The sequence below is a fragment of the Mus musculus genome, chromosome X (assembly GCF_000001635.26).
Source record: "Mus musculus strain C57BL/6J chromosome X, GRCm38.p6 C57BL/6J".
Classification (NCBI taxonomy): Eukaryota; Metazoa; Chordata; class Mammalia; order Rodentia; family Muridae; genus Mus; species Mus musculus.
In genome coordinates this window covers 140,382,162-140,409,491 of record NC_000086.7, presented here as the reverse complement: position 1 = coordinate 140,409,491, position 27,330 = coordinate 140,382,162, and the positions used below count along the sequence as shown (strand labels likewise).

The 27,330-nt window shown below is 43.7% G+C and overlaps 1 protein-coding gene and 1 long non-coding RNA gene across 6 annotated transcripts in view; one reads left to right on the top strand and one right to left on the bottom strand.

The window, feature by feature from the left end:
• Nucleotides 1-27,330, bottom strand: part of Frmpd3 (FERM and PDZ domain containing 3) — a 158,345-nt gene that overhangs the window by 25,976 nt on the left and 105,039 nt on the right. For 3 of the 4 annotated variants that reach the window (XM_017318501.2, XM_030251346.1, NM_001320946.1), the window contains 8 exons: nucleotides 25,385-25,489; nucleotides 20,894-21,001; nucleotides 18,038-18,169; nucleotides 15,596-15,715; nucleotides 10,493-10,629; nucleotides 10,053-10,179; nucleotides 7,420-7,509; nucleotides 4,847-5,026 (listed from right to left, as the gene is read on the bottom strand). In XM_017318501.2, coding sequence (XP_017173990.1) covers nucleotides 4,847-5,026; nucleotides 7,420-7,509; nucleotides 10,053-10,179; nucleotides 10,493-10,629; nucleotides 15,596-15,715; nucleotides 18,038-18,169; nucleotides 20,894-21,001; nucleotides 25,385-25,489 — 999 coding nt within the window. Of the gene's footprint in view, nucleotides 1-4,846; nucleotides 5,027-7,419; nucleotides 7,510-10,052; nucleotides 10,180-10,492; nucleotides 15,556-15,595; nucleotides 15,716-18,037; nucleotides 18,170-20,893; nucleotides 21,002-25,384; nucleotides 25,490-27,330 lie in introns of those variants that run through there. The other variant, XM_006528657.2, reaches the window with a different exon arrangement.
• Nucleotides 23,627-27,330, top strand: part of Gm32113 (predicted gene, 32113) — a 92,066-nt gene continuing 88,362 nt past the window's right edge. Inside the window, exons 1-3 of one of the 2 annotated variants that reach the window (NR_166881.1) lie at nucleotides 23,627-23,998; nucleotides 24,369-24,663; nucleotides 25,260-25,511. This is a non-coding gene — a long non-coding RNA (predicted gene, 32113). Of the gene's footprint in view, nucleotides 23,999-24,368; nucleotides 25,907-27,330 lie in introns of those variants that run through there. The other variant, NR_166880.1, reaches the window with a different exon arrangement.

The following is a 27,330-nucleotide window of genomic DNA, read 5'->3' as shown; positions in this document are numbered from 1 at the left end:
GATTTGAACTCAGGACCTTCGGAAGAGCAGTCAGTGCTCTTAACCTCTGAGCCATCTCTCTAGCCCCAGTGCATTTGTTAATTGCTGAGTTATCTATACTCCAACCAAGCTATTAGTATAATGTTGTTATTCATCGTTTATTTTCCTGTGGAAAAAGATTGGATATTGCGTCCATTTTTTAGAGCATGGATTGGTAAGCCACACTGATACTTTTTGGTAACAAAGCTGGCATTGAATGGCATGCTTATCAATTAAACAATATTTTTTATGCTACTACATGAAAGCTGGGAATGTAGCTCAGTTTGTAGAGTACACACACAGCTTGCCTACTGTATATAAGACCCTGGGTGTGGTGGCACATAAACTGTGCATGGTGGCACACACTGTAATCATAGCACTTGGGAGGTAGAGGTAGGAAAACAATCACTTCATGGGCTTCTTGTTATCTCAGCTATAGAGCAAGTTTGAGGCCAGCCTGAGTGAGATACACTTAACCCTGTCCCAAAAGTAAAATAAAGGAAGGAAAGGAAGGAAAAAGAAAAATGTAATGAGTACTTGCTATTTTAAAACTTTGTTGGCATTAATTTCTTATTGTTGCTATAACACATGGCTCCAAATTTAGTAGCTTACATAATATATATCTATTCCTTTAAAGTCTTTGAGGTCAGAGGTCCAATACAAGTGCTACTGGGTTAAAAGTCAAGTGCAAGGCTGTCTGTGTCACTTTTGGTGGTCTAGAGTTGGATCTATTTCCTTACCTTCCCTGGTCCTGGATGTCACCCACACTCCTTGGTCCTTGGCTTCTTCCCTAATCAAGGCCATCAAGGGTGAGCCGAGTCCTCTCATTACATTGCTCCAACTTTCTCTCCAGATTCTCTCACATAGACCAACTCTATTGACTACATTAGTCCCACTTGACTAATTCATGCTAATCTCCCTATTTTAAGGTCAGCCGATTAGCAATCTTAATTGCATCTGCACTTCTTATTCCATTCTGTCATAGCATATTCACAGGTTTGGAGGATTATGGAATAGACATATTTAGGAGGGGATTATTCTACCTATTGTATGTGGTAAATCCTATTACAATTTATAACAATGATGACACCTAGTGGATAATTTCCCCCAAGTTTTCTCTTGCATTATGTTAGTTGTCCTAAGAGGGGCTGCCTGAAGCATTTATCATTTGGATTTATACCTTTGAGCACTCATATCATCTACCTGACCATTGCTCACCACCCACTCCTAAACTGCAACCTTTAGCCCCATCTATTCAGCACAATCTTCCATTTATCCCAAAAGGTAGTGTTATCTCACCACCTAGTCATGATGTGTTGGAGTTCTTTACACGGGGACACTGTTCTTTCTGCACATTGGATATGTACAGTAGGCAACAGGGCTGGGAATAAAACACACGCATTGTGAACAACAAAGGAGGGGCCACCCATGCCCAGCACGCGTTTCACATCTGTTCCTTCACTTGACAGTTACCTTGCTTCCGCCTATCTTACATGCTGGTCCAAATCAGCCTTTATTATGTTAGCCCTCTGCTCAAGGACCTACAGTGTGTTCCTACTAGTCAACCACATTGAATCTAAAGTCCTCAAACTTGCCTGGGAAGCTTTTAACTGACTTGCTTTGCCCGCCCCTAATCTCTCCAATCTCTTCTCTCCTTATTTTCCTCTCCAGCCAAGCAACTATGCTTATCGACCTGCACATATGGCTTGCTTATTTCCGTGCTTGCTCCTTGCCTTTGAACACATCCCACTTCTCTTTGCTAATTCATGCCTATCACTTCAAGATCCAGCTTAAAACACCCTCTCGAGGAAGCTAGTTCTGGTTAACTCCTTGTTCTTTTAATTCCATATTCCATACCACATTTATCTATGACATTTACTTCATATTGCTTTTTTAGACGGAGATTTATTTTAGTTATTTTTATTTGTGTGTGTGTGTATGTGTGTGTCTTCCCTGAGAGGGTAAACCTCATGTGATTCCAGAGTTTTGTAGGTTTGATGCTGTGTCAAGTTGGGTCATGTGTCCTTGTGATTCTAGTCACCCCAGTAAGAATGTAATTTCTCTGAAATGTTCATTCATGCTCACTGCTATGGGTGGATCACCCCATAGAAGCAGATCACCCTTTATTCAGGAGATACATACTGACCCCGATTCAGCCACTTTCCTCTCAGGCCTCTGGGCATATTGGCATGCCCACTCAAATTAGTTATATTACAAAATCATTTAGAGAAAATGAAAATAATAAATAAATCCTGAACTCCAACGAAATCAGTGTTCACTGAGCAGTGGTGACACACGTACGCCTTTAATCCCAGAACTCTGGAGGCAGACACAGACCTCGGTGAGTTTGAGGCAGCCCTGGTCTACAGAACGAGATCCAGTACAGCCAGGGCCATACAGAGAAACCCTGTCTTAAATTTATTTTTCTTTTTCTTTTTTTTCTTTTTTTTGGTAATTTTCAGAGTAGGGCCCAGGTGTCTATTTTTCAAAACCTCTTGTGGAATTTTTATTGTGCTACTGATGTGGAAAATCCACTCATGGAGTATTGAAAGCTGAAAACAAGAAACCCAAACCAACCTCTGTTTTATCCCCCTTCTACATGTCTCTGAGCCACACCCCACTGCATGCCCTGCCTACATCTCTCTGAGCCACACTCCCCTGCATACCCTGCCTACATCTCTCTGAGCCACACCCCACTGCATGCCCTGCCTACATCTCTCTGAGCCACACCTCCCTGCATACCCTGCCTACATCTCTCTGAGCCACACCCCCTGCATGCCCTGCCTACCTCTCTCTGAGCCACACCCCCCTGCATACCCTGCCTTTCCTCCCTCTTCCTTACCAGTTCACCTGGCCTTTTACCCAACAATGTCTGAGGAGAGTAGCAACCAAATGGTTGGGAAAGTGGCCACAAGCCAGTTAAACATTAGCACCAGGCAGGTTCCCAAGCCACTGTGAATCCTGGGAATCACAGGTGGGAAAATTAACATGTTAAAGCTTCCTGGGTTTTACAAACACAAAAATAAATGATTGGTTCTTTTTAGAAACAGCAAACACTCCACCTCTTAATCTGTTAACAACATGTCCTCCTGGGCAATCCTTTAAGAAGGGAAAGCTGTCCCTCCTCCTGTGTGTCTCTGCCAGCTGGCAGGCAGGCCTGCACCGCCCCCCTTCCCCCCCCCCCCACAACAGGTCACTGTATTCAAACAGGAGAGCTGTGGAGGGGGTGGCTGACCATTGCTGCCAGACTTGCAGAGGCAGCGACAGCTGCTTGCCAGTCTGAAAGTCTCGCTCTATGGGGAAAATGCTGAGGTTCGAAGAGAGCAGGGCTCTGGGAAATTAAACAGGAAGTTGGCTCTGATTGTTCCTCTACTCCCCAGACCCCCCCTGAGTCCATGCTCAGACACTCTTCCATAGTTCAAAGTGGGTACTCCCCAATCAGTACATATGTGGGACGGACTGGGGTGGGTTAGGGCATTCATTTCTCTAATTTCTGAGGCAGACAGGCAGGGTCTAGTAGGGTGGTCAGAATCTCTAAGGCTGCTCCATTTATCTTGAAGTTCATGTGAGAGTGATTTTCTCTTTTACCTTTGGCTGTGCTGGATATGGAACCTAGGGCTCCACCCAAGCTAATTAAGTGCTCCATTACTGAGCTTCCTCGCCAGCCCCAAGAGCTGGGAAGATGGCTCAGTTAGCAAAGTGTAAGCACGAGGACCCAAGTTCCAGCCATGTAAACAGGGCTCAGCAGCAGTGCGCCTGCAATCCAAGCACTGGGCAGATAAAGACAGGAGGATCTCTGGGCCTTGCTGGGCAAGCTCTTGGTTCAGTAAGAGACCCTATCTCAAAAAAGTAAGGCAGAGAACAATTACGGAAGACGCCTTTGGACTCCACTTGCATGCGCACATACACATGTACACGTTGAACGCCCATGATCACTTTGAGACATGGATTTACTCACTATGTAGCCAAAGCATGCTGTGAAATTTAATCTTCCTCATGGCCTACCAAGTGGCTATGAATTTAGACAGATATGGCACACCATACCTGGCTATAGGGATTTTATTTTCTTCCTTTTTTTTTTTCATTTGAGACATGAGCTAGCTACATAGCTTAGACTGGACTTGATAGCCATAAATTCAAGTTTGTCTGTGTGCTGTGATAGGAATATTTGCAAAACCATGGCTTGGCTTGCACCCTGTGCTCTAGTTCTCTGTGGAGTACTGACTTGGGTTGACCTGATACTTTCTAGTCCTCCAGAGTACTGGGTGGTAGCTTGAATGAGAACGATCCCAATAGGCTCATAGGTTTGAATACTTGGTCATTTCCAATTGTCAGAGCTGTTTGGGAAGGATTAGAAGGTATGGCCTTCTTGGAGAAGATGTGTCACTAGGGGGTAGATTTTGAAGTTTCAAATGCCCACACCATTCCCAGTTAGCTCTCTCTTCCTTGTACTTGTGTCTCAGGTACTGTGCCAGTGTCATGCCGGCCTGCCTACTGCCATGTTCCACGCCCTGATGCTCATGGACTCTAGCCCTCTGAAACTGTAAACCCCAAGTAAATGACTTATTTCATGAGTTGTCTTGGTGGTCGTGGCATTCTGGTATCTTAATCACACCAATAGAACAATAGAACAGTAACTATGGTATGCTGACTATCCATCTTAGGTGGGCTAAGTCCGAGAAGATGGAGAAGGGAGAGATGAAGACAGAGAGTCCTAGGGAGGAGCCCCTTCAGAATCTCTGAGCCTCACTTCACATGCTCCAATTCTCTTTCCCTGTCCCTTGGGGGCTGTTTCTGAAGAGAAGCAGCACATCAAAGCAGGGCTCACCTTGGCATCCATGATGCTGGTCTCCACTCGGGCCACTCCTTGGTTCTCCCGGAACAGCTGGATCTTGCTGATCTTGCTGAACTCGGACAGCACAGTGGTGAGGTTGGTTTTGAGGTCAATGACATGGCTGATGCCGTGACGGGGTCCCACCAGCAGAGTGGTGGCTGAGTGCTTCTCGTCCTAGTTGTCCAAGTGTGCAAGGCAGAAAGTCCAGTAGCAGAAGAGGCAAAGAGAAAGAGAAAATATGTATTATGTTGGTTCTTATGGGGTGCATGAGGAGTGGGAGTAAGGGAGGAGAAATATCTGGGGCTCAGTGCCAGGGTTTAAAAGGTAATCTTGAGGGGAAGATGGTCTGGAACCTCCCTAGTATAGGATTCTTGATCCTCAGTCTAAATCACATCTTAGCTACAGCAGTAAGTTAAATGAGTTGCATCAAGGCTGGCTCAAACAAAATTGTGAGGTAGGTGAAGTATGCTTTATTCCGGTGCCTTTGGAGAACTTTCTGTTGTCAAGCCTGGAGGTACTTCCTACAGTTGCTGCAAGGCATCCAAAGCTTTTGCCTGACTAGGCAGCATTATGCCTGCCTTTTCCCCACCCTCCACTGTACTGGCTGGTTTTGGGTGTCAACTTGACACAGCTGGAGTTATTACAGAGAAAGGAGTTTCAGTTGGGGAGATGCCTCCACGAGATCCAGCTGTAAGGCATTTTCTCAATTAGTGATCAAGGGGGAAAGGCCCCTTGTGGGTGGGACCATCTCTGGGCTGGTAGTCTTGGGTTCTATAAGAGAGCAGACTGAGCAAGCCAGGGGAAGCAAGCCAGCAAAGAACATCCCTCCATGGCCTCTGCATCAGCTCCTGCTTTCTGACCTGGTTAGGTTCCAGTCCTGACTTCCTTGGTGATGAACAGCAGCATGGAAGTGTAAGCTGAATAAACCCTTTCCTCCCCAACTTGCTTCTTGGTCATGATGTTTGTGCAGGAATAGAAACCCTAATAAGATTCTCCGCTAACAGTCCTAAGGCATTCATGGTTCTTTAAAGAAGGTCTCCCCAGATTTATACTTTAATAGGTGGGCTAGCAACCTTGGCTCAAAGGAATGACTAAAAGGCATCTGATCAATGGCAGGATGGGGAAAGAGAGATTTGAGGGTATGTGTGAAGGGAGGAGCCAGGGGGCTTTCAATGTTCTGCAAATCTCCCATGTACAAATGGCTACTTCTAGGTCTGACACACTGGATTCCCTTAAATGGAGCTGACAAACTCCTTGAAGCCATCAAGCCAGAGCCTTCTGCTGCCTCACTCCCTGCTATTAACATCACTCCAGGAGCCTCTTATGTCTGCCTACAAGCACTTCGATAAGCAGATTTTCTCCAGTATGCCATGCTAGCTCGACAGCGTGTTCCACAGAGCATGACAAGTACCTGGAGCCAATCAGTAAGATGATTTGAATTTCTTTTTACCAGGGTCAACTAGACTGGAACAGTCTTAAGGGTGGTGCCAGCTGAGCCCTGCCCCAGAGCGTTGCTGTGCAGTACAGGTGCTGGGTAGGTAGGGGGCAGTATGGCCACTCAGGAAACCTGGGCTAGGGCACTGTGGAAGTATGTATATGTAGAGGCAAAGAGACAGACCAAAGGTTGGCACACTATGGCCCATGGGCCAAATATGGCCCATCACCTGTTACATATGTCCCAATGGCTAAAAATAAGATTTCAAAACATTTTAAGAGGTTGGAAAGAAGTCAAAAGAACCATATTTTTGACACATGAAAATTCTGTGAAATTCAATTTTTTGTTTGTGTCTTTAATTAGTTACTAGCACATTGCAACACCCATTTATTAATACATTGTAGCTGTTTTCATGCTAAAACAGCAAGGCTGACTGGATGCTACAGAAATACATTTGCTCTATCAACCAAAGGCAAAAAAAATTGCTATCTGACCCTTTACAGACAAGGGTTGTCAAAGTCTGGAATATAGGAAGAGGGACAGAAAAGGATGGATAGGGGTCATTGAAAGCAGATATAGTTGGTTCTCATTAGCTATAGGGGATTGGTTTCAGGACTCAGTTGCAGATACTAAAATCCATTGTTGCTTAGTTCCTTATATAAGATGACATGGCATTTGCATAGCATCTGCACCTATATTCTTGTGTACTTTTGAGACAAGGTCCTACATATCCCAGAATGGCCTCAACCTTGAACTCATAATCCTTGTTCTTCAGCCTCTAAATGCTGGAATTCCAAGCATGTAACATCACATCTGACTCTAATGTATGCTTTAAAATCACCTCAAGATTACTTACAGAGCCTAACACAGTGCAAATATTGTGTAAATAGTTGTTAGACTGTTATGTCTAGAGAATAATGACAAGAAAAATGTCTATACATGCTCAGTAGCAACACATTTTTTTTTCTTAGACTATTTTTGATTTGCAGTTGGTTGAAGCCATAGAGGTACTGGATGCTTTGAATGTGAGAGCTGATTGACATTGTCCCTCCAATCAAGAGCTGGTCCCCCCTCCACCGCCCCACATAACACACATGCTTTGCCCCTCCCCGAATCCCAGCATCTCACTAACCAGGCCTACAGTGTTGAATAAAACACCAGTGAAGGTCGGCAGTTCATTCAAAATGCGAAGGTACTGGAGCTTTGCTTGAATGGCGGAGCCCTGTGGAAACAACCCACCCTGTGATGAGAATCCAGGGGAGCCCAGAAAAGAAAGCCCACATCCTCCAAGTGGAGTCTCAGCTTCTGATGGCAGGTACCAGTCATCAGCCTACTCCATAGAAATGAGCAAGGACCTGGGTAAACCTGGAAGGAAGTTCCACTTTGGATGGCTCTCACCTCCAGTATTCCACCTGCCTTTCTAAGTCAATCTCAGACATCTTGATCCTCGTGCCTAAAGCATCAATTGATGCTATTTGTTCTCGAATTAATTCTAGCATTTCTTCCAAACTCTGACAACTATCTAACCCATGCAGCTCTCTTAAGATCCTTAGAGTCACTCTTGCCCTCTTGCTCTTTACTTCTTCTTCTTTTTTTGGGGGGGGGGGGGTTGAGACAGGGTTTCTCTGTGTAGCCATGGCTGTCCTGGAACTCACTTTGTAGACCAGGCTGGCCTCGAACTCAGAAATCCGCTTGCCTCTGCCTCCCGAGTGTTCGGATTAAAGACATGTGCCACCATGCCCGGCTGCTCTTCACTTCTTGCTCCGGCTCTGTCCCCTCACCCCTTCCCCATTCCCTTCCTCCTCTCTCCACATGCTCATGGCTGGCCTCTACTCCTCTACTTTTCTACTCTCTCTCTGCCTTTCTCTGCCTCTACTACCTTGCCCCAAATAAACTCTATTCTATATTATATATAAAAAAAGATGAGGCAGGCGGATTTCTGAGTTCGAGGCCAGCCTGGTCTACAAAGTGAGTTCCAGGACAGTCAGGGCTATACAGAGAAACTCTGTCTCGAAAAAAAAAAAAAAGAAAGAAAAAAGATACTTAGAGTCCCATTGACATTGCTACATGCAATCTTAGGGTCCCACCCCATGTTTTCATACTGAGCACCTCTGAGCCTCAAGTCTGTTCTTCAGCTGGGATTCCAGGTCTCTGGAAGCAACTGAGCTTGTCTGGGGCAACTGAGCCAGAAACTTTTGACAGAGGCCTCTTCCTTTGTCCTCTCATCTGAGGGCCACCAGTCACCAAATCATGTTTATTTTACCTCCTGATTTTCTCTTGAGTGATCTACCCACATCATTTGTCCTTATACCATTGCTTTGACATTCCTTCCTATGTCAGGGCTTTGGGTACTCTGTTTCTTTCCCTCGGTTACCTCCACCTAGTGCTAGTGGGAGCATCCTAAAACATAGTAAATTTAGTCACATCAGCTTCCTGCTTTCAACTCCTCTATGAGTCACTGCTGCCTATGAGGATTACATGGAACCCCTTTCTATGGCACAGAAAGCCCTTCAAGAACTGGCTCCTATGAGCCTCCCTAATCTCCCTTCTGTCTCTACCTCCACCATCTCCATGCCTCTAATATTCTGTAGCTTCGCATAGGCTAAATGATCGTTCTTTTCCCTGCTACTGTGACTCTCATTTCGGGGCTTTTGTAGAGATGAATCTCCCAGCTCAGGGAAGTCTTCCTTTTAGTTCTGCTTCTAGCAATTCATCCAGACAAGCTCCTATCTGTCCATCTTTCAAGTCTCAGCTCTGGCACTAAATATACCAGTTTTTCCCTCTCCTAGCCTGGACTTGGCACCTGTCTCTTCTGAACACGTCCAGAGTGCCAGTGCCTGCTGCTTTGTGTTGCGGATGATAGTTTTATTTCCCTACTTGACTATGCCTGACTCAAGGGCTGAAGCCAGGCTTTCTTCAGTAGAGCACTGGGGATGCATAGAAAAAAAATCTTTGCTATGGAGATGGTGCTGAGCACTGGTGCTCTCAGCCAAGGGGGGTGGAAACCAATCTGATTAAACATGCACAGTAAGGTGGGAATGGCTTAGCTCTCTGGGGAAATTTGCATCTTAAAAGGGAAGCTAGTTGGTAATTCAAGAAATCTGGAATGGGTGGCAGATATGGGGGTGATTGTGTCTCCTGTCTACATCTGCATGCTGATTCTAGTATTTGTCACCATCCTCCAGCGTCTTGGGCAGGAAGCACAAGCAGATGGAGTGTTAGCAGCCTAAGAAGGCTCAGCAGGGCTGGGGTAGGTGGGGAAAGAAACCCCTCAAGAGACAAAGACGCTCGTGTCCATGTCACAGGATGCAGAGGATAGTGCAGTAGTTGCCCCAGTTCTGTGCTGGGCTTTTATCTCCTCAGACTTCCTCCTCTAGGACTGGTGGACTAGAAAGTTAGGAAGGGACGGTGCAGTCACTGTCCTGGAAAACATGTGCATCCCTTAGGGGCCAATGCCTTCCACAGGACAGGTGCTCAATTGGTACTAATTGGGGAAAGATTCCCAAGAACGACCTTTCTCATTGCTCCTTTGCTTCAAGGACATAGTGGCTTGCAGTGATGTGTTGCTTAGCCTATTTGGGCTAAGTGTGGATTTGGAACAAACTCCTTTCTATAACTGCCCCATCCCTGGCCAAGCTAGATATGTACCCGAGTGAGAAAGAATAATGGAATATGCACCCAAAGTAAGAAAGAGCAACAGAGTGTACACTTGAGTCAGGAGTAGTGGGGATCCCCAGAGTACCCACTGAGGCTTCCTCTGGGTACCTTGGTGCTGCTAGAAGGATGCATTTGGTGGGCCTTCAGCTGTTGAGAGAGCGACTTCCGAAGGTTCTTCTCTTTGATGCCCTGCAGAAGGGAGGGGGGAAGAAAGGGCTCCAAGCCCCACTCCTTCCTAGAAACAGAAGAAAATCAGGAGATTAGTGAGAGAGACAAAGTGTGATCAAGGGAGGGAGATGGTCAGAAAGAATCTGAGTAATTTTGAGAGGCAGAGATGGAGGAACAGAGACTAGGAAGAAGAGAAAGAAGGATAAAGACAGGCAAACCATGGCTCTGAAGTATGGGACTCGAGTGGGGTAGACCTCAGGAACTCAAATTCCTACCCCCATAGAATGCTTATGACTCTGAAAACCAGAACACAGCTCAACAATTCCATCTTCTTACACCAAACTATTTGTTCCCTCCAGAAGGGCCCTTTCGCAACTCACTCCACATTCTTGAGTGTGATCTTCTGACTAGGCCGAGTGGCTGAGACAGTGATATAGATGTGAAGGGCAGCAAGGCCCAAAAGCATCTCTGGCTTAGGTTCCATTCCAAAGCGTTCTCGGATAACATCATTACGACTCTGTGAGAGAGGGCAGACCAAATCCATCAGTTAAAGGAAACATCCCTTCCCTTACAGCTCCCCTTAGATCTCAGATAAGAATCATGCTACCAGGAAGACATGATAGATAAATGAAAGAGGGGGCTACTGTCCTGGGAAGGAGACAACAGAGGAGCCTTGAGTTACAGGGACACTATTTGCTTGGTTCAGCAAATATTAGACCCTTCTTAGTCACATAACAAGACACAGTGGGCAGAAAAATCCAGGTTACCGTGCAAGTAGGACCTGAATCATTCCCTTTGACTCTTCTGTTATAAGAGACACCTCACCTTTTTGGGGGTTCTGTACTCAATCATGAGCCATACCAGGCTCTTCTACTAGTTCAGATGAGAACAAGGAAAGAAAGGCACTAGGAGAGTCTCTCTGTGGGACTCTGATCCAGAAGCCCAGGGTGAGAGGTTGATTGCAGAGATGGAGCAAACATTCTGTTCCTTGAGGTCCAGAGGACAAAAATATTGATGAGTCAATATTCCTTATACTCGCTTAGAAGGAATACCTGGTAGTCAATAGTCAAGTGTGTGACAATGTTCTAAATCCTAAGGGTTAGTACCCTAGCTAACAATAACTCCACCTTCACAGTTCTCCTTTGGTTGAGGTTGTAACACAGTGAGCCATGGGACTAGGGAACCACAGTGCTATCACCATAGCAAAGGAAAAGATACACACACACACACACACACACACATACAAACATACACACACACACACCACAGATACACACACAAGATACCTTAGCTGAGAGTGGTGGCTCATGGCTGTAAATCCAGTAATTTGAAGGCCGAGGCACAAAAATCAGAAGGCTAGACTGGGCTATACAGTGAGTTCTAGGCTGGCCTGGTCAAGATCAGGACTGTATCCAAAAAGGGAAGTGAGTGAGAAGAAAACTGACAATGTTTACCTATACAGAAAATCCAGGAGAGTCTACAAAAACCTACTAAAACAATTCACTGAGTACAGTAAAGTTACAAGGCATAAAATTACAATAAAAGTGTATTTCTACAAGTTACTAATAATCTAAATCATTGCTGGGTATGGTGGCTCACACCTATAATCCCAGTACTTGGAAGGCTAGGGTAGAAACACGGATCTCAAGTTCAATAGTAGCATGGGCTAAACAGTCCCAGACCAGCCAGAGTTACAGAATTAAACTATGTTTCAAAAACAACAGCGGCAGTAGCAACAAAATAAAAATAATTTATAATGATACAAAAAATGAATAATAATTAGGAATAAACCTGACAAAATATGTGAAAAAATTATATACCAAAAACTTAAAGAACATTACTGAGGAAAATTAAAGACACCAATCAATTTAGAACTACTTTGCTCATGGGCTGGAAGACTCAGCATTGTTAAGCTATCAATTCTATCTTAATCTACAGCTCCTGCACAATTCCAATCCAAATCATATTAAGATTTTTAGTAGAAATTGACAAGCCAATTCTACAATTCCCATGAAAAACTGTGGAGGACCTAGAATAAAAACAGTTTTCAAAAGAATAACAAAGTTGGCGACAAGCACTACTTGATTTGAAGACTTGTAAAGTTCTAGTTATCAACAGAAGGCATTGTTGGCATAGGTAGGGATAGACAGGTAGATCAATGGAATGAAATAGCGGTTGGGAAATAGATCTACAGATACACAGATAACTGCTTTCCCACTAGGTTTAGTGTTTTGTTACTTATAGACTGCTTTTGAATAAAGGTATGAAGGCAATTCAGTGAGGAAAGGCTAGGGTTTTCAATGAGTGGAGCCTCAATACACACACAGACACACACAGACACACACACACAGACACACACACACACACACACACACACACACACACACACAGAGACACTCATGAATAGACACAGATACACTGGATGGCCACATATTTCCTAAGATATGACACTAGAAATGCTATTCATAAAAGAAAAGATTAACAAACTTGACTTCATCAAAATTCAAACATCTGCTTTGTGAAAGACACTGTTTAGAGAGCAAAAAGGCCAGACACAGACTGGGAGGAAATAATTGCAAATAACATATCCAACAAATGACTTGTTTCCAGAATACATAAAGAACTCTGAAAACTTGATAATCAGAAAACAAATAAGCCAATAAAAAGGCAGGCAAATGATTTGGACAGACATTTCATCACAGAAAATACACAAAAAGTGAACACATGGAAAATTATCCAACACTATTAGGTACTAGGATAATGGAAATGGAAAACTTAGAGAGATATTACTATACACTATTAGAATGACTAAAGTAGGGCTGTCAAGATGGCTCAGCAGGTAAGAGCACTGACTGCTCTTCCGAAGGTCCCGAGTTCAAATCCCAGCAACCACATGGTGGCTCACAACCACCCATAATGAGACTTGATGCCCTCTTCTGGCGCGTCTGAGGACAGCTACAGTATACTTATATATAATAGTAAATAGATCTTTGGGTCAGAGCAAGCATGGAGAAGCTAGAACTACTTCTATACCATACATGATGGATAGGAATGTTAGATGGTGCAGCCACTTGGAAAAATAGTATTAACATTTTTTTTTTCAGAAAACTGATCACACCATTCTGTTATTAGCTATTTACCCAAGAGCAAAGAAAGTGCACATCTATGTAAAGACTAGGACATGGATACTCATACATATCGCATTTGTAATAGCACAAAGCTGGAAATAGAGCAATGCCCATCAACATGGGTAACAAATTCTGATACCATGAATACTACCCAATAAGAAGAATGGATACATTCAACAATAAGGATGGATCTTGAAATCGTTACACTGAGGAAAATCAGATCAAAACATTGTATGGTTTAATTTACATAAACTCTTGGAAATGAAAACAAATCTATAGTGACAGAAAGCCAGTCAGAGGTTTCCTGGGGGGTGAATTACATAGGAGCCCGAGGAAATGTTAGTGAATATTGGATTGTGGTAATAACTGGGGGTGAAAGTTTATCACTTCAAACATGTGTAGTGTGTTATATGCTAATTAGACCTCAGTAAAAACAACTGATCTTTTAAAGGAAACATCCAGATGAAGTCCACAATATCACAAAGTGGAGAAATATTCTGGGAACGATCTTGTCATCAAATTCCTAAATACTTGAACGGAGGCAATCCCCAGAAGTTTGAATGAAGAAATTCAAGGCAAACAAAATGAGAACTAAACTATACAACCCATTGTGCTCCTAGAGGTTTGGCAAATGAACTTGAGGCTGAGAAATGTTCCTAACATTTTAGGTTGCCAGAAAGGGCAGAGAGGACAGCCACCAGGTCCCTCATTGTACAGTCCCTCGGAGACAGAGGAAGTTTAAGGTTTTTTTTTTTTCTCTCATCAAGTGCTGCATATGTTCTGTGGGCACCTAAAACCCAACAGGCCCTAAAATGAACTTATTTTATCTCCAAATTCATGGGACTCAATTCACTTAGATGATGACTGATACCATCTCTACTGATACTCAGCAAATCAAAACCTTTAAATCTCCCTGGGATCCCAACCCATACGCCCATCAATCATAGCCATGATTTTGGACACCATTTTTCCTTTGGATAATGACCAGGTGACTCTCCTCTTGGTATCTCCTCAGCATGATTTCTTTACCTTGACTGTACATATCCTGGATAAGTTTTAAGAGTCTCCCTAGGCCTTGGATCCCCTAAAATTGGAGTTACAGATAGTTGTGAACTACCATGGCAGGTACTGGGAATTGAACCCAGGACTTCTGGAAGAGCACTCAATGTTACCACTGAGTTATTAGTCCAGCACCCTTCCAGGTAATTCTAATGTGCAGGCATGGTTAAAGAACCACTGTTCTGAAGTAGGTCCACTGTCTCAAAGGCTTTCGCAAAGAGAGTACTAAACTCTCATGGAGTACTGAATGTGATGATGTCTGCCTGTAGACCCAGCACCTGGAGCTCTTAGTTCAAGGTTCTCCTGAAGATACACAGTGTATTTGGGGTCAGCCTGAGATACCCGAGACACTGTTTTTGTGTTTTGTTTTGTATTTTTAATTTCATTTAGCTTGTTAAAACAAACCACAGGGATAAGGACCAATAATTTGCATCTCTAACTAGTATCCAGTTGATGATGCTGTTGGTTCAGGGCCCATATTCTGAGAAGCACTGCTCAGCTTCCAGAATAAACTCAATTCTCTCCTTGGCCTCCCAACCATTCACTCTCTGTTCCCTAGCTCTCCAATTTCATTTTCTATTGCTTCTTACATCCTGTACTGAAGCTGCAATAAATCACTTGCATTTTTTCTTTTCTTTTCTTTTTTTTTTTTCTTGTCAGCATGCCTTTGAAAGTGCAAGGGCTCCTGTTTGGAATACGGACCCTCTTTTCCATCTTACTACATAGCAAACATTTACTTCACAGCTAAGGGTATACATATATCTTTTCTTCTGTGACACCTTCATTGTCTTTCTCTCACGTATGTCTGGAAGACTGCTTCTTGGATATCATTGACACTGAACCCTGCTGAGGTTATATTTATAGATATATGAACTCTAGTGAAAGAAGTCTATTCTTTCTTCACCTCTGGTTGTCAGGACTTGACCCAGAGTGTGGCTTTAATAAATGTTTCTGGATGGAGTAAGGTCAAAATCATCTCCTTACTCAACCTAGGTATTTGAGGCTTGAGAGTTTCAGAGCTCAAAAGAACTTGTCAAACCTTGGAATTCTGTGGAAGAACCAGAATTACTGGGGTTGCTTGTTTCTGAAAACTGATGGGCTCTGGGTAGACAAGTAGATAGATAGTATTTTGACCATCAAATTCAAGTCACCAGACCAGCCAACTTGACCTTCAGAAAGGAAAAGGCTTTCAGAGCAAGCTAAAGGTCAAACTTACATAGTAACTTCATTGTGATGGCAGAACACCCTGCCTGTTTGCTTGTCCATCTATCTTTGTGTTCCCAAGGCAGACCCTACCTGGATGTATAAGTACTCGAAAGCAGCAGGATCCCGACGTAGCAGCTCCACTGGGTCCTTGGGAAAGAAGCTTATTCGGAAGAGGCATTTCATTCCATGGTAGTGTGTCCGCTGCACAACCTGAGACCCGGTGGGGAGAGAATGGGAAAAACCCATAGAGTCAATGACGGGGTGGGGGTGGCAGGCAGCTAGGCAGCTGCTTAAAGTAGGGTTTATGGATGAGCTAGGTTGTTGTTTCCTACTCTTGTCTCAAACATGGCAAATTCATATCAAGCATTCTCTCATCCTGGGCTTTATTTTCCCTAGTTTGAGTTATCCATGGACAACCTCAGCCCAAAATAGGAAATTCATAACTTTTATTATATATAGCTTTATAATTAATTACTCTATATTTTATTGTTAACTTATTAATGAAGCTTTTTTTTTTTTTTTTAAGGAACTCACTTTGTAGACCTGGTTAGCCTGGCATTTTCTATATAGATTGGCTGGCCTTGAACTCATAAAGATCTCCTTTCCTTTGTTTTCTGGGCCCTAGGATTAAAGGTGTGTTTTACTATGCCTGGCTGTGCCTAGTATTTTTTTAATCACTTATTTAGGACATGGTCTTTATCAAGAATGGGGTCTATGTGGTAGCTCATGCCTACAGTTCCAGCACTGGTGATGATCATCACAAGTTTGAGGGCAGTTTGGGCAAGACCTTGTTGTCTCACTGTACCTAAAAAAGAACTGAGTCTAAGTGTCAAGATAGGAGTTAGGAAGAGAAGGTTCCTGAGAATTTATCAGCTTCTTCTTGCAGACATGCTTAGTGTCTAACAGACTATTTGATGCCTAAAGAGTTCAAATCAAAGAGTGTAAACCACATTTGGAGACACAGATGAAACATGCTGGCAATATACTGGTAAAATGTTGAACCTGGAGATGCATAATAGGGTTCATTATACTATATTCCATATATATTGTTTATGTGAAGATTTTTATAGTAAAGAAATGTGAAGTTCCACTAGGAACAAGAAGTCAATTTGACTCAGAGCATTATTTATTTTGTAGGATAGGAGGTGCTTACATTTTCTAAGCAGACACTACCTTGGATTGTATTTAAGCTGAAACTTGAATCTTTCTTTTGAAAGATACATTCTTTTCTGTGTGTATCTGTCTTCTTTGTTTTGAGGCGGGGTCTCATGTATCTCAGGCATGCCTTTCACTCAAAGTCAACAACTAGTCAAGGATGACCTTGAATTTCTCATCCTCCTGCCTTCTACCTTCAAGGGTTGAGGTTAAGGTGTGTGCCACCATACCCAACAGCAAGAAGGAGCAATAGGGCCTGGTGCATGCTGGTCAAACGGTCCACCAATGAGCTGCATCCCAAGCCTTGTTTCTTTGCTTTGTATCTCAGGCTACTTTAGGTAGATCTTCCTGCCTAGTTTCTCATGTGTGCTATGTTGCTGGTTGGATTTATGAGTTTTGTTTGGCTTCCACACACTTTCTTTTTTGTTTGTTTGTTTGTTTTTTTGTTTTTTTCGAGACAGGGTTTCTCTGTATAGCCCTTCCTGGCCTGGGACTCACTTTGTAGACCAGGCTGGCCTCGAACTCAGAAATCCGCCTGCCTCTGCCTCCCAAGTGCTGGGATTAAAGGCGTGCACCACCACGCCTGGCTCCACACACTTTCTAAATGCTATATATTCCTAACTTTCCCCCTTTTGCTTTTTCCCACCGTACCGTGGAATACTGATTGCCCTGCTCAGTTCTGTGATGTTTCCTAGTGGCTTGCTATGGGTGAAAACCCATACAGCAATCCTAGATTTCAACAGTCTTTTCCCATATAGTGTGGCAAGAGGGATGAGATAATTTGTTCTCTTCTACTTTGAAAGATGATGGATGCCACCTAGTCTTTATCCCATGTGGTCCATTTCTAACTACCATTTGATTCTACTTCTAACCTTTCTGTATCACAACCCTCATCTAAGAGGCCAAGTTTCTTGTTAGGAATCAGAAGGGTCTAGCAGGCCGTATTTCCAGGAAAAAGGAGAGTTGCCAATAGAGACCAAGACAAATGTCTTTGTTGGGTCACAAAGGGAATCAGAGGCTCTTTGGAGTTGGACAGTAACTTCCTCAGGTAAGGCTAGTCTGTAGCTCAGAGGGAGAGTGATATACAAGTCCTTTGGTTCCATTCACAGAAGGACACATACATACACACCCATATGTACATATAAACACATATAGGCACATACATACACACATGCATACACATATATACATACACACATATGCACATATTTACATACATACATACATACATATGCATACACACATATCCACATATACGAATACATACCACACTCCTACTCAGATTGGAACTATGACTTCTGGGAGCTGGCTAACCCCACCATGGTAAGTTTTCTAGATAAGCAGTGTCATGGATGCCAGAATCAAGGGATGACTTACATAAGCCAGGGGCTGCTTGTCCTGGAGAATCAGGAACTTGTGATTCTGTTCTGGCCCAGTATACTCAAGCACAAGAGCAAAGTGCTCAATGGACCTCAGGGAGAGTCGGTCCTGTAGAGTCGCCATCACATCCTGTAGAAGGAAAAGAGGCTTGAGAGGGGGTCTTTTCTGATTCTAACTCACGCAAAGGTAACAACACAGGAGGAAATGCTTGAAATGAAGCACAATAATCCTGTAGAAGCCTTTGTGGAGGCCCAGCTACTGAGTTATAGGACCAGTAAAGGGCCTCATGAGTGTTACCCACTGGCCTGGGCCCTGAGAACCACCAAAAGTTCCCTGAGACGGGCAAGTATGTATCCCTGAATTTCCCCACCCTGACATATGGTAATTGAAGGTTGTTTCCTTCCTACCTCTGTACCTTCATCTCTCCATCTTCCCACTCTCTCCTCGTCTATTAGATAGATCATTTCTTGAATGCTTATGGATGGCCAGGCATTGTGTTGGTTCTGTGCTTATCTCTCTTAAGTCAGAATGCCCATTTGGGTTTGAATGGTTAGGAATGAGTAAAAGCCAAAGCTACATTTCTGTGATTAAAAAGTATACTTATTTCCAGATTCATAATCTAAATCAAATGACTTGAGCTACTGGCAAAATGTTCATTTTGGGCCATCGCTAGTTTTTATAGATGATCAATTTAGCAACTTGAAAAAATGTGTCCATAAAGAGGAAAGATGTCACGTGCCTGGAGTACAGTCATAGATCTGACTACTTTTGGGCTCCGTCTGCTCTGCTGCCCTACTTTTAATACTAGGGCGCCTGAGAACATATTCGTGGGGGCTGCTCAAATGTCAGTTTTGAGGCTTTGGCCATCTATTTGCTGTGGCTTCAGCATACACATTGCAGTGTGTACGTTTACACGGTCAGCATGTCTCCATCCCCAAAGGCTGGAGGGAAGCAGGCTTGGGAGTTCAGAGCTCTCTGATGGCCAGAGTTGCCAAAGCACCCCTTCTGTGTGAGATACTCAGTCATTTGAACAGAGAGCTGCAAAGTGCTGGGTACTTGAGAGAATTTCTTTGTGCTATTCATGTAGATACAGAGGCTCAAGTGTTACTAGAACCCTGGCATAGTCAGATGCTTTTTTTTTTTTTTCAGTTAAGTTGCATTGAGATTGTGGACAGCCAAGCCAGGGATTTTTAACTGGTGTTAAAATGTTTAACTGCCACCATACCAGACTGTCATTTCATCCAGGTTCTTCTTTGGGACAAGTGGCTTGGAAGACTGTCAGAGTTCTAATGAATAGCCATGCAGCTTTGCTGAAGTGCAAAGTAAGACTGAGTGCTAGAGGTTGGCACTGCCTACATGCCACAGTGGTAGTGGCATTGTGAGGTAAGTAGTGCTCTGAGCTCTGTGACTAAGAAAGGTTGGTCAGTGCACTTAGGGTATTGACAAGTTGACAGTGGGCATATTAACCTTGAAGAAACACCAAGGGAGATTGTGGCAAACTGGGTGGCCTAGTTATATTTCAATGTTTCCTTTCATAGCTTAAGATGTTCCATAGCCAAGAGACCCTGCCACAGCTTCCTAAGGAGTACATTTGGGTCTTACTTAAGTTCCTTAGAGATACCTACCTAGGCCTAAGTCTTCCAAAGAAACTTTGAGCAGGACAATTAATCACTCAGGGACTGCTCTGTCCTCTGAAGGACACTCAGCATCTCTGACCTTGAGACACTAAGTACCAGTAGCATGATATATCATGGGATGGCTCCAAAACACACTCAGATCTTCCTTAAACCAATATAGGAATGATCAATAAACTCTGGTCGAAAACACTGGTAAGGCCATTCTGAGCACCTGCTCATTCCTCCGAGCAAGAGTTTTCTGGCTAAGTATGTTCGTTCCTCTCTCCCTTATTTCCTTCCCAAAGGCTCTCTCCCCTTGTAGCACAGGCTGATGTCAAGCCTGTAATTCTCCAGATGCAGCCTCCGGAGTACTAGGTTTACAGGCCTGTGTGAGCATTCCTGATGGGATTACTTATTTATAGGGTCATCTTGGTCCTTGCATGGGAACCACAGGAAAACTTTGGGGGAGGCAAGTTTCCTGGGCAGGTGTCAAGACTGCCCAGCAATCTGGACAGCCTTGATTGCATAAGAACATTCATTCTTGGGACGGTTTTCTCCTTCTGGCAAGAGTTCAGAAGACTCAGGGATAGATATTTCTGTCCCAGTGAAGAGTTAACCTCGGGGAAAATCATATCACCACTTCTACTCTTCAGGACTAAGAGAATCACTAGGACTTTTTGACGCCTGGCTGAGCTGTTAAGAATCACAGTTCAGTAATTGCTCTTCCTGTGAAAAGAATAGCCAGAGGGCTGTGGCTGGACTTCTCAAATCTTGCTTCAGTGCTTAAGATTTGGTTGCTATTTAAAAAGCAAGACATGGGTAGGCTAATCTCCCAAGAGATCACATTTGTTTATTTCTCTGTGTAAACTTGTGTAGGTGTTATTGTATCAATATAAATCACTTTGGCTTTATAAATGGCTTAATGATCTTCCCATTGCTTAGCTCCTAAGAGTCCTGAAGGACCCTGTGTATGAACATAAAGTAGTTGACAAGCAGATGTGCATTCATGTGCACGCACTTGCGCATGCGTGGACACACACATTTTTACAATAATTAGTGCACAGCTGGGCATGCAATTTCCTACTACCAGCTTCATCTGAGGATTCTGTTTGTGCAGCCGTGCACTCCAGAGCATAGAGAGATCAAAGCAATCTTGCTCCAGCAGTGAAGCTACCGTGAGCAATCTCAGAGGAACACAAACAAACAGGTACCCTACGTGAGGGGATTCCTCATGTACCTTAACAGTGGTCCGGCCATCAAATGTGAATGACTTGATCTGCCCATTTTCTAGGAAAACCTTCAGGACGTTGGGGATGAGGAGGAGAGCTTCCTTCTTCATCATTTTCTATGGATACACAGGAGAGGGGGAGGAAGACAGAGGCGGGGTTTAGAAAGGAAAGATGATGATGGAGGTAGGGGGCCAAAACAGTGCAAGAAGAGACAGAGGAAGGACCAGATCAATAATAATGCTATATGCAGACAAGAACAAAATCCCCAAGATGCTGAGCCATATCCAAATCCACTCCTCTTTATTCTATCATGGTATATTTACATTCTACTGCAGTTTGAAGCTCCGGATCAGTAGAGACCATTATACACAGTAAGAATTACATGTGGAAGGTTTTATTTGGAGACCACTTCATACACCCCAGTCTATCTCCAGACTTCTTTTCCTACCAGGCCCTTCCTAAGTCCATCCTTTGCTTTTCTTCAGCCACTCTCTGATGCTTGGGATGGTGTTCAAAGCCTCTATGCTAGGCAAATACACTACCATTGAACCACTTTGTTAGCTCCTTAGGGTCCTTTTCTTTTTCTTTGCTTTTTGGAGTCAGGTTTCTATTATGTAGCCCCAGTCTGGAACTCACTGAGTGGAGCAGGCTAGCCAGAACTCTCAGAGATCTACCTGGCTCTGCTTCCCAAGTGCTGAGACTAAAGGTGTGTACCACCATGCCTGGTTCTTTAGACCTCTTTAGCTCTGGATCCTGTCTGCTTCTCTGGATTCAAGTCTGACCATTGTTAGAAACCTCACTTCTTTCATGCCTCCCCATCTCTGACAATTCTACTTACTAGACTGCCTTACCAGCTTCAGGGCTCTCACTAAGTGCTCATAGTACACACACACACACACACACACACAATCATTGTGATAACCAAAAATACTCTCAACTATTTCCAAAAGCTCTTTGAAAGTGGCCTGCATTGATCCCTGGTTCAAAAGCACTCACGGGCAAAGCCCATTTCTCAATAACTGATAATTCCTTAGCGGTAGCTTTCCTGGAACAGGGGTTCATTTATAAATAGTGAATGTGGATTTCTCAATTAACAACAACAAAAAAAAATCAATTAAATAATGGCCATTTTTCCGTCTTCCTCTTTCTCTCCCTGGCAAGCTCCTATTCAACCTTCAAAATCAAGCTTAAACAAGTATTTTATAAAACCATAAATCTAGTCTTCCCATGTTTTTCTATAGCAACCTATATACTCCTTTCTTAGTCTCTCTCTCTCTCTCTGTCATCTCTCTCTCTCTCTCTCTCTCTCTCTCTCTCTCTCTCTCTCACACACACCTTTTTGTTTGTTTTTTTGAGACTGTTTCCCCTGTGTAGCCCCGACTGTCCTGGAACTCACTCTGTAGACCAGGCTGGCCTCAAACTCACAGAGATCTGCTTGCCTCTGCCTCCTGAGTGCTGGGATTAAAAGTGTGTGCTATCACTGCCCAGCAACACACACACACATTTTTTTTGTGAGTGTGACAGGGTCTTCCAATGCTGCCCAGGCTAGCCACAAACTCACAGCTCTCTTTTTCCAACTTCTGGCTGCTAAGCTAAAAGTATGTGCTACCTAGGCTGGTTTCTTTTTCCCCCTCTGTGTACTAGGACTACAAACATGTATCACCATGCCGAGCTTCCAGCAATATTTTGAAGAACATCTGTCATTTACAATCAAACAGTAAGCTCAGAGCACAAACACTACATCTAGTCATTGTTATGGTGCCAGCAATGAATAATAGCATGGCTGGTACATAGTTGGTGTTAAATAAGTGACTGCTAAATGAATGAACACTACTAGGTGCTTACTATATGCTTGCTTGAATGATTAGATTCACAAGAAGTATGCACACACTACTGGGCTAGCATCATCTATTCTATGGTTAGTTGCAGTGTATAGGTGGCCAGATGCCTTAACTCAGTGGCAGCCACGGAACCTCTATTGCATACTTAGCTAATGCTGAGCATCCAGAGAGCTACAGCAAAGGTAGAGGTCCTAAGATGGCCCTGATGGGTGCACATATCTTTAGTCTCAACATTGGAGAAATACAGGCTGCTAGATCTCTGTTAGTTGGAGGTCAGCCTGGTCTACATAGGGAATTCTAGGGCTACACAATGAGATTCTGCTTCAGGTAGATAGATAGGTAGGTAGATAGATAGATAGATAGAGTCCAACTTGAATCCTTGCTGCCATTCCCTGTCATGTATGAACATTAAGAACCTCAAACAAAGTACCTGGTATAAGAAGGGTAAGGCTTCTGTGGAAGGCCAACTGGGTTCTGAGCTTTGAACGAGATAGATTGTCAGGGAAGCCTGAGTAGAACAGTCCAGATCTAGCAGCTGTTGTGGATAAAGCATCAGAAATGCAAGTCTCGAGCTTGGGCGTGGCTGACAGTGATAGGGGCCAGGAGGCAAGTTGGATGGGATCAAACCAAGGAGGAAAGCCATGGATATCAGTTTGGAAAGGTGTGATGATGATGTCCAAGGCCTTGCTGATCCTAAGATGCCCCACTCCTGCCAGGCCCAGAGGCCCAGGCTCCCCAGGCTGATGATGCTCGGCGGGGGCAAGTTTTATTTAGCACACTGGGTTGGACTCAGATAATTACTTAATTGATTTTGCTTAAAAATAGAGTTGGCAAGGAACGCCCACAGGATTTATTTTTGTTCTGGCTGCTTAATAAAGCCTCGGAACACAAGGGGAAGGGGACGATGGGGCAGGCTGGAGTCACCTGGACTTGGACTCTGCAGGTCTGAACAGACTGCTATGGTCCACACAGCCAGTAACTGAGAGGATTGGAAGATGGATATGTTTTCTCTTCTAGACAAAGAGTCTCAGGCCAAGCTTGGGGCCTGTGTGAGGGACAAGTGAACTCTGGGTAGGTTCTAGCTGCCCTGGGGCAGTCTGTTGCTATTTCGGTTGAATTGGAGATAGCTCTTCAATCTGCCTGTGGCCTGTGAGGTATGGAACTTGAAGGCTGGGAGGAAGAAGAAGGAAGAGAAGGAGAAGAGAAAGAGGCAAAGGAGGGCAGGATAGGAGCTCTTCATTTCGTGTCCTGGCTTTGACTGTGATTTTTGAGGTGAGATTGGATATATCTGTCCATATTTTGCAATTTAATGCTTATGCCCTCAGAATTTTCAACAGTTCAGGGCCCCAATGTCTCATTGGTGACTTGGACCTTGTGATCTGTTTCACTGTGAGCCACAGAGGCTCAGTCTTATTCCCTCTCCTCTCTGAGCATCAGTCCTTTAACCATTTAACGGGCTCTTGAACTGTTTCTCTTGGGATTGCTATGGGATCCCGAGTGTTAATTATTTAGGCAGGATTCTAGGTGTCCTTTGAGCTCCCTAGTCTTCCTCATAGAGGGATGCATGAGGCATGAGCTGGGTTTGGGGAAGAGAGGCAGGGAATAGATGGAAGACACCCGTGTTCTTTTCCCTTTTTTCCAGGTGGCTCTACCTCAGAGAAATACAAAAATGCCTGGCATCCTGCTGACTTCTCAGCTCAGTCTGAGACTGCTGCTATGTCTCTCAACAACTGCAGCTGTGTCTTAGTACATAAATGATCAGGCTTCCTGACAGCCCATCTCATCCTACAAAAACACACCAGTGCCCACTTATCTCTACTCCCACTAGCACATCACCAAATTCTACAGATTTCTGGGGCGTTCTGGGCCAGACTTCATGACGGCTGTACACACTGACTTCTGCTCTCCACCTACCTCTCCTCATCTGTACATCTCGGGTAGATGGCTTACTGCATGCATCCCTGATGAACAGCAAGAAACCTGTGGGCTAGCCAGGAATCCCTAGATTGGCAGCTGCGTGGCATGGGCTGGCTAAATGTAGCTGCTTTTTTTTTTTATTCGTAGCTGCTTTTTAAGATGATATCACACAGCAGGAGATTTGCTATACCACTTGTCCCCCTAGCCCCCACCCCATAGAAAGGTTGCCAGTGGCAAGGAGCAGGTATTTCTTTTGGATCCCTTCTGGTGCCTGGGAAAAAGCTAGTGACTGTATCATTGCTGCTAGGCAGCTACCCATCAGCACAGTCTTCTTCAGTCAAGATGTGGAATTGCAGGGCCACTTAAATGTGAAGAGAGTTCAATTTCACCAGCCACTTGTTCTCTGGGTCTTCACAAAACCATTACTTCATCCCTGCTTTTATCAAGTAGCCAAAAGATGTTTATGGAATACTTGCCCTGAGTGTACACTATTGTGCTAGGGACAGAAATTTCTCTAAGTACCATGAAGATCCAGAAGGAATCAATATTTTTTCTCTCCCTCCCAACCCACTCTGGATGTCACACACTTCTCTCTCCTCAATACCCACTCACTCAGAGTACCAGGATCCTTGTGTTGCAACCCTTCATAAAAGCATCCACTATCAGAGGCCCCTGATTGAGACTCAATAGCCAGCTTGATTCTGGCCAAAGAGAGTGGAGGCAAGCCAAGACGGCACTTACTGCATCTGTTTCTCCAATTGTCACCTGCTCAGAGAATCGGACCTTCACGGGATTGGACCTCAGCTTGGCCTTCTTTGCAGCACTGATGAAGGCAGATTTAGGGGACTGGAAAAAGAACAAAGGGCTGGTGAGTTCTCCATTCCTTTGTAATATTAGTTACGATGTCTTTCTCAATACATCTGGAGCTGGTGGTTCACACCTGTAATACCAAGAACTCAGGAGGCTAAGCCAAGAGATCGTGAGTTTGAGACCAGCCTGGACTTCCACAGTGAGACACTATCTCCAAAAAGAAAATACCAGTACAGAGATATTTTGGCTTACTGATCGATGAGTCAATAGACAAGTATTGACTACCTTTTAAGCACAGGCAAGTGCTACAAGGCAGTGTGCTAATTGTCTCCCTGTATGATTGGTGTGTTGTGTAAAAGCTGGGCATGAATTGAATTTGGATAAACTGAATCTCATTATAAATTCTCTAAGCCTAAGGATGTTTGCAAAAAATAAAAATCTTCAGTAATCATATACATTAAATTTTTACATATTCAGTTTTTCTAATACGAGATTGACTTAAATAGTAGACTTCATTGTGTGTGAATACAAACATCCCAGAGGATCTCCAGAAATAATCTTATTGTCTCACAGGTATGCCCCTAGAAAGAAGACTCATAACAAATATTTTTGAGATCTGAGGGAGAGGAAACACAGCCCTCCAAAATGACTCATCCATACTTTCTGAACTGTACAGGAAGAGAGAGAGAGAGAGAGAGATGAGCGATTTAGCTCAGTGCCCCTGGCTTTCTACTTCCAAATGCTGCATCACTTTGTGTATTCAATTCTGCATGAAATGCCCGAAGAATCAGTCAGGCTCTCTTATTCTTGAAACCTTTCCCAAAATTCAGCAGGAAGCATGATTAGCAAACACTGTAAACTACAGTTAGCCCTTGGTACCCACAGCTTTGCATCCGTGCGTTCAACCAAGCAGAGATTAAAAATACATGAAATAATAACAACAATACCAAACCCTCTGTCTCTGCTGAACATGTACATTTTTCTTGCCTCCATTTTCTAAACAACACAGTGTAACAACTATGTATGTAGCATTTACCGTGTATTCAGAATCTTAAGTCATCTAGAGATTATTTGAAGTATTTGGGAATTATGTGGGAAGGTTCCGTGTAAATACTATGCCAGTATATACATATATAAAGAACTTGAGTATCCATGGATTTAGGTATCTATGGGGGACACCCTGGGCCCAATTCCCCTACAGAGAACAAGTGTTCTTCTGAGTCTAGTCTTATGCTGAGCTGCAGACAGCCTAGCAATAGGAAATGCAAGAGTCATGCTGAAGTCTCCTGTCTTTAGCAGGACTTATTTATGCATTTGATTAACATTGGCTTATTGAATGTCTGGCAATGTACTAGGTGAAGAGGGTTACAGGAGCAAAACTGACCTTGTGGTATGTCTATTCTGTCAAGGACAAAGAGGGAATTATTTAAAAAAAGGTTTTTTTTTTGAGACAGAGTGTTTCTATATATTCCAGGCTGGCCTTGAACTTGTGGTACTGATACTCTCAGCTTCCCAAGTGCTAGAATTACAGATGTGCAGCACTGTGTCAGGCTAATAAATACCTTTTAAAAAAAAGATTTACTTATGTTTATATGAGCACCCCAAAGCTCTCTTCAGACATACCAGAAGAGGGGACTAGACCCCATTACAGATGGTTGTGAGTCACCATGTGGTTGCTCAGGACCTCTGGAAGAGCAGTCAGTGCTCGTAACCGCTGAGCCATCTCTCCAGTCCAATAAATATCTTTTATGTAGCACATAACTACAGTAGTACTCCCTTCTGTAATTTTACTTTTTTTTTTTTTTTTTTTTTTTTTGGATATAGGGCCTCATAGAGCCCAGACAGGCCTTGAACTCACTATGATGACCTTGAACTTC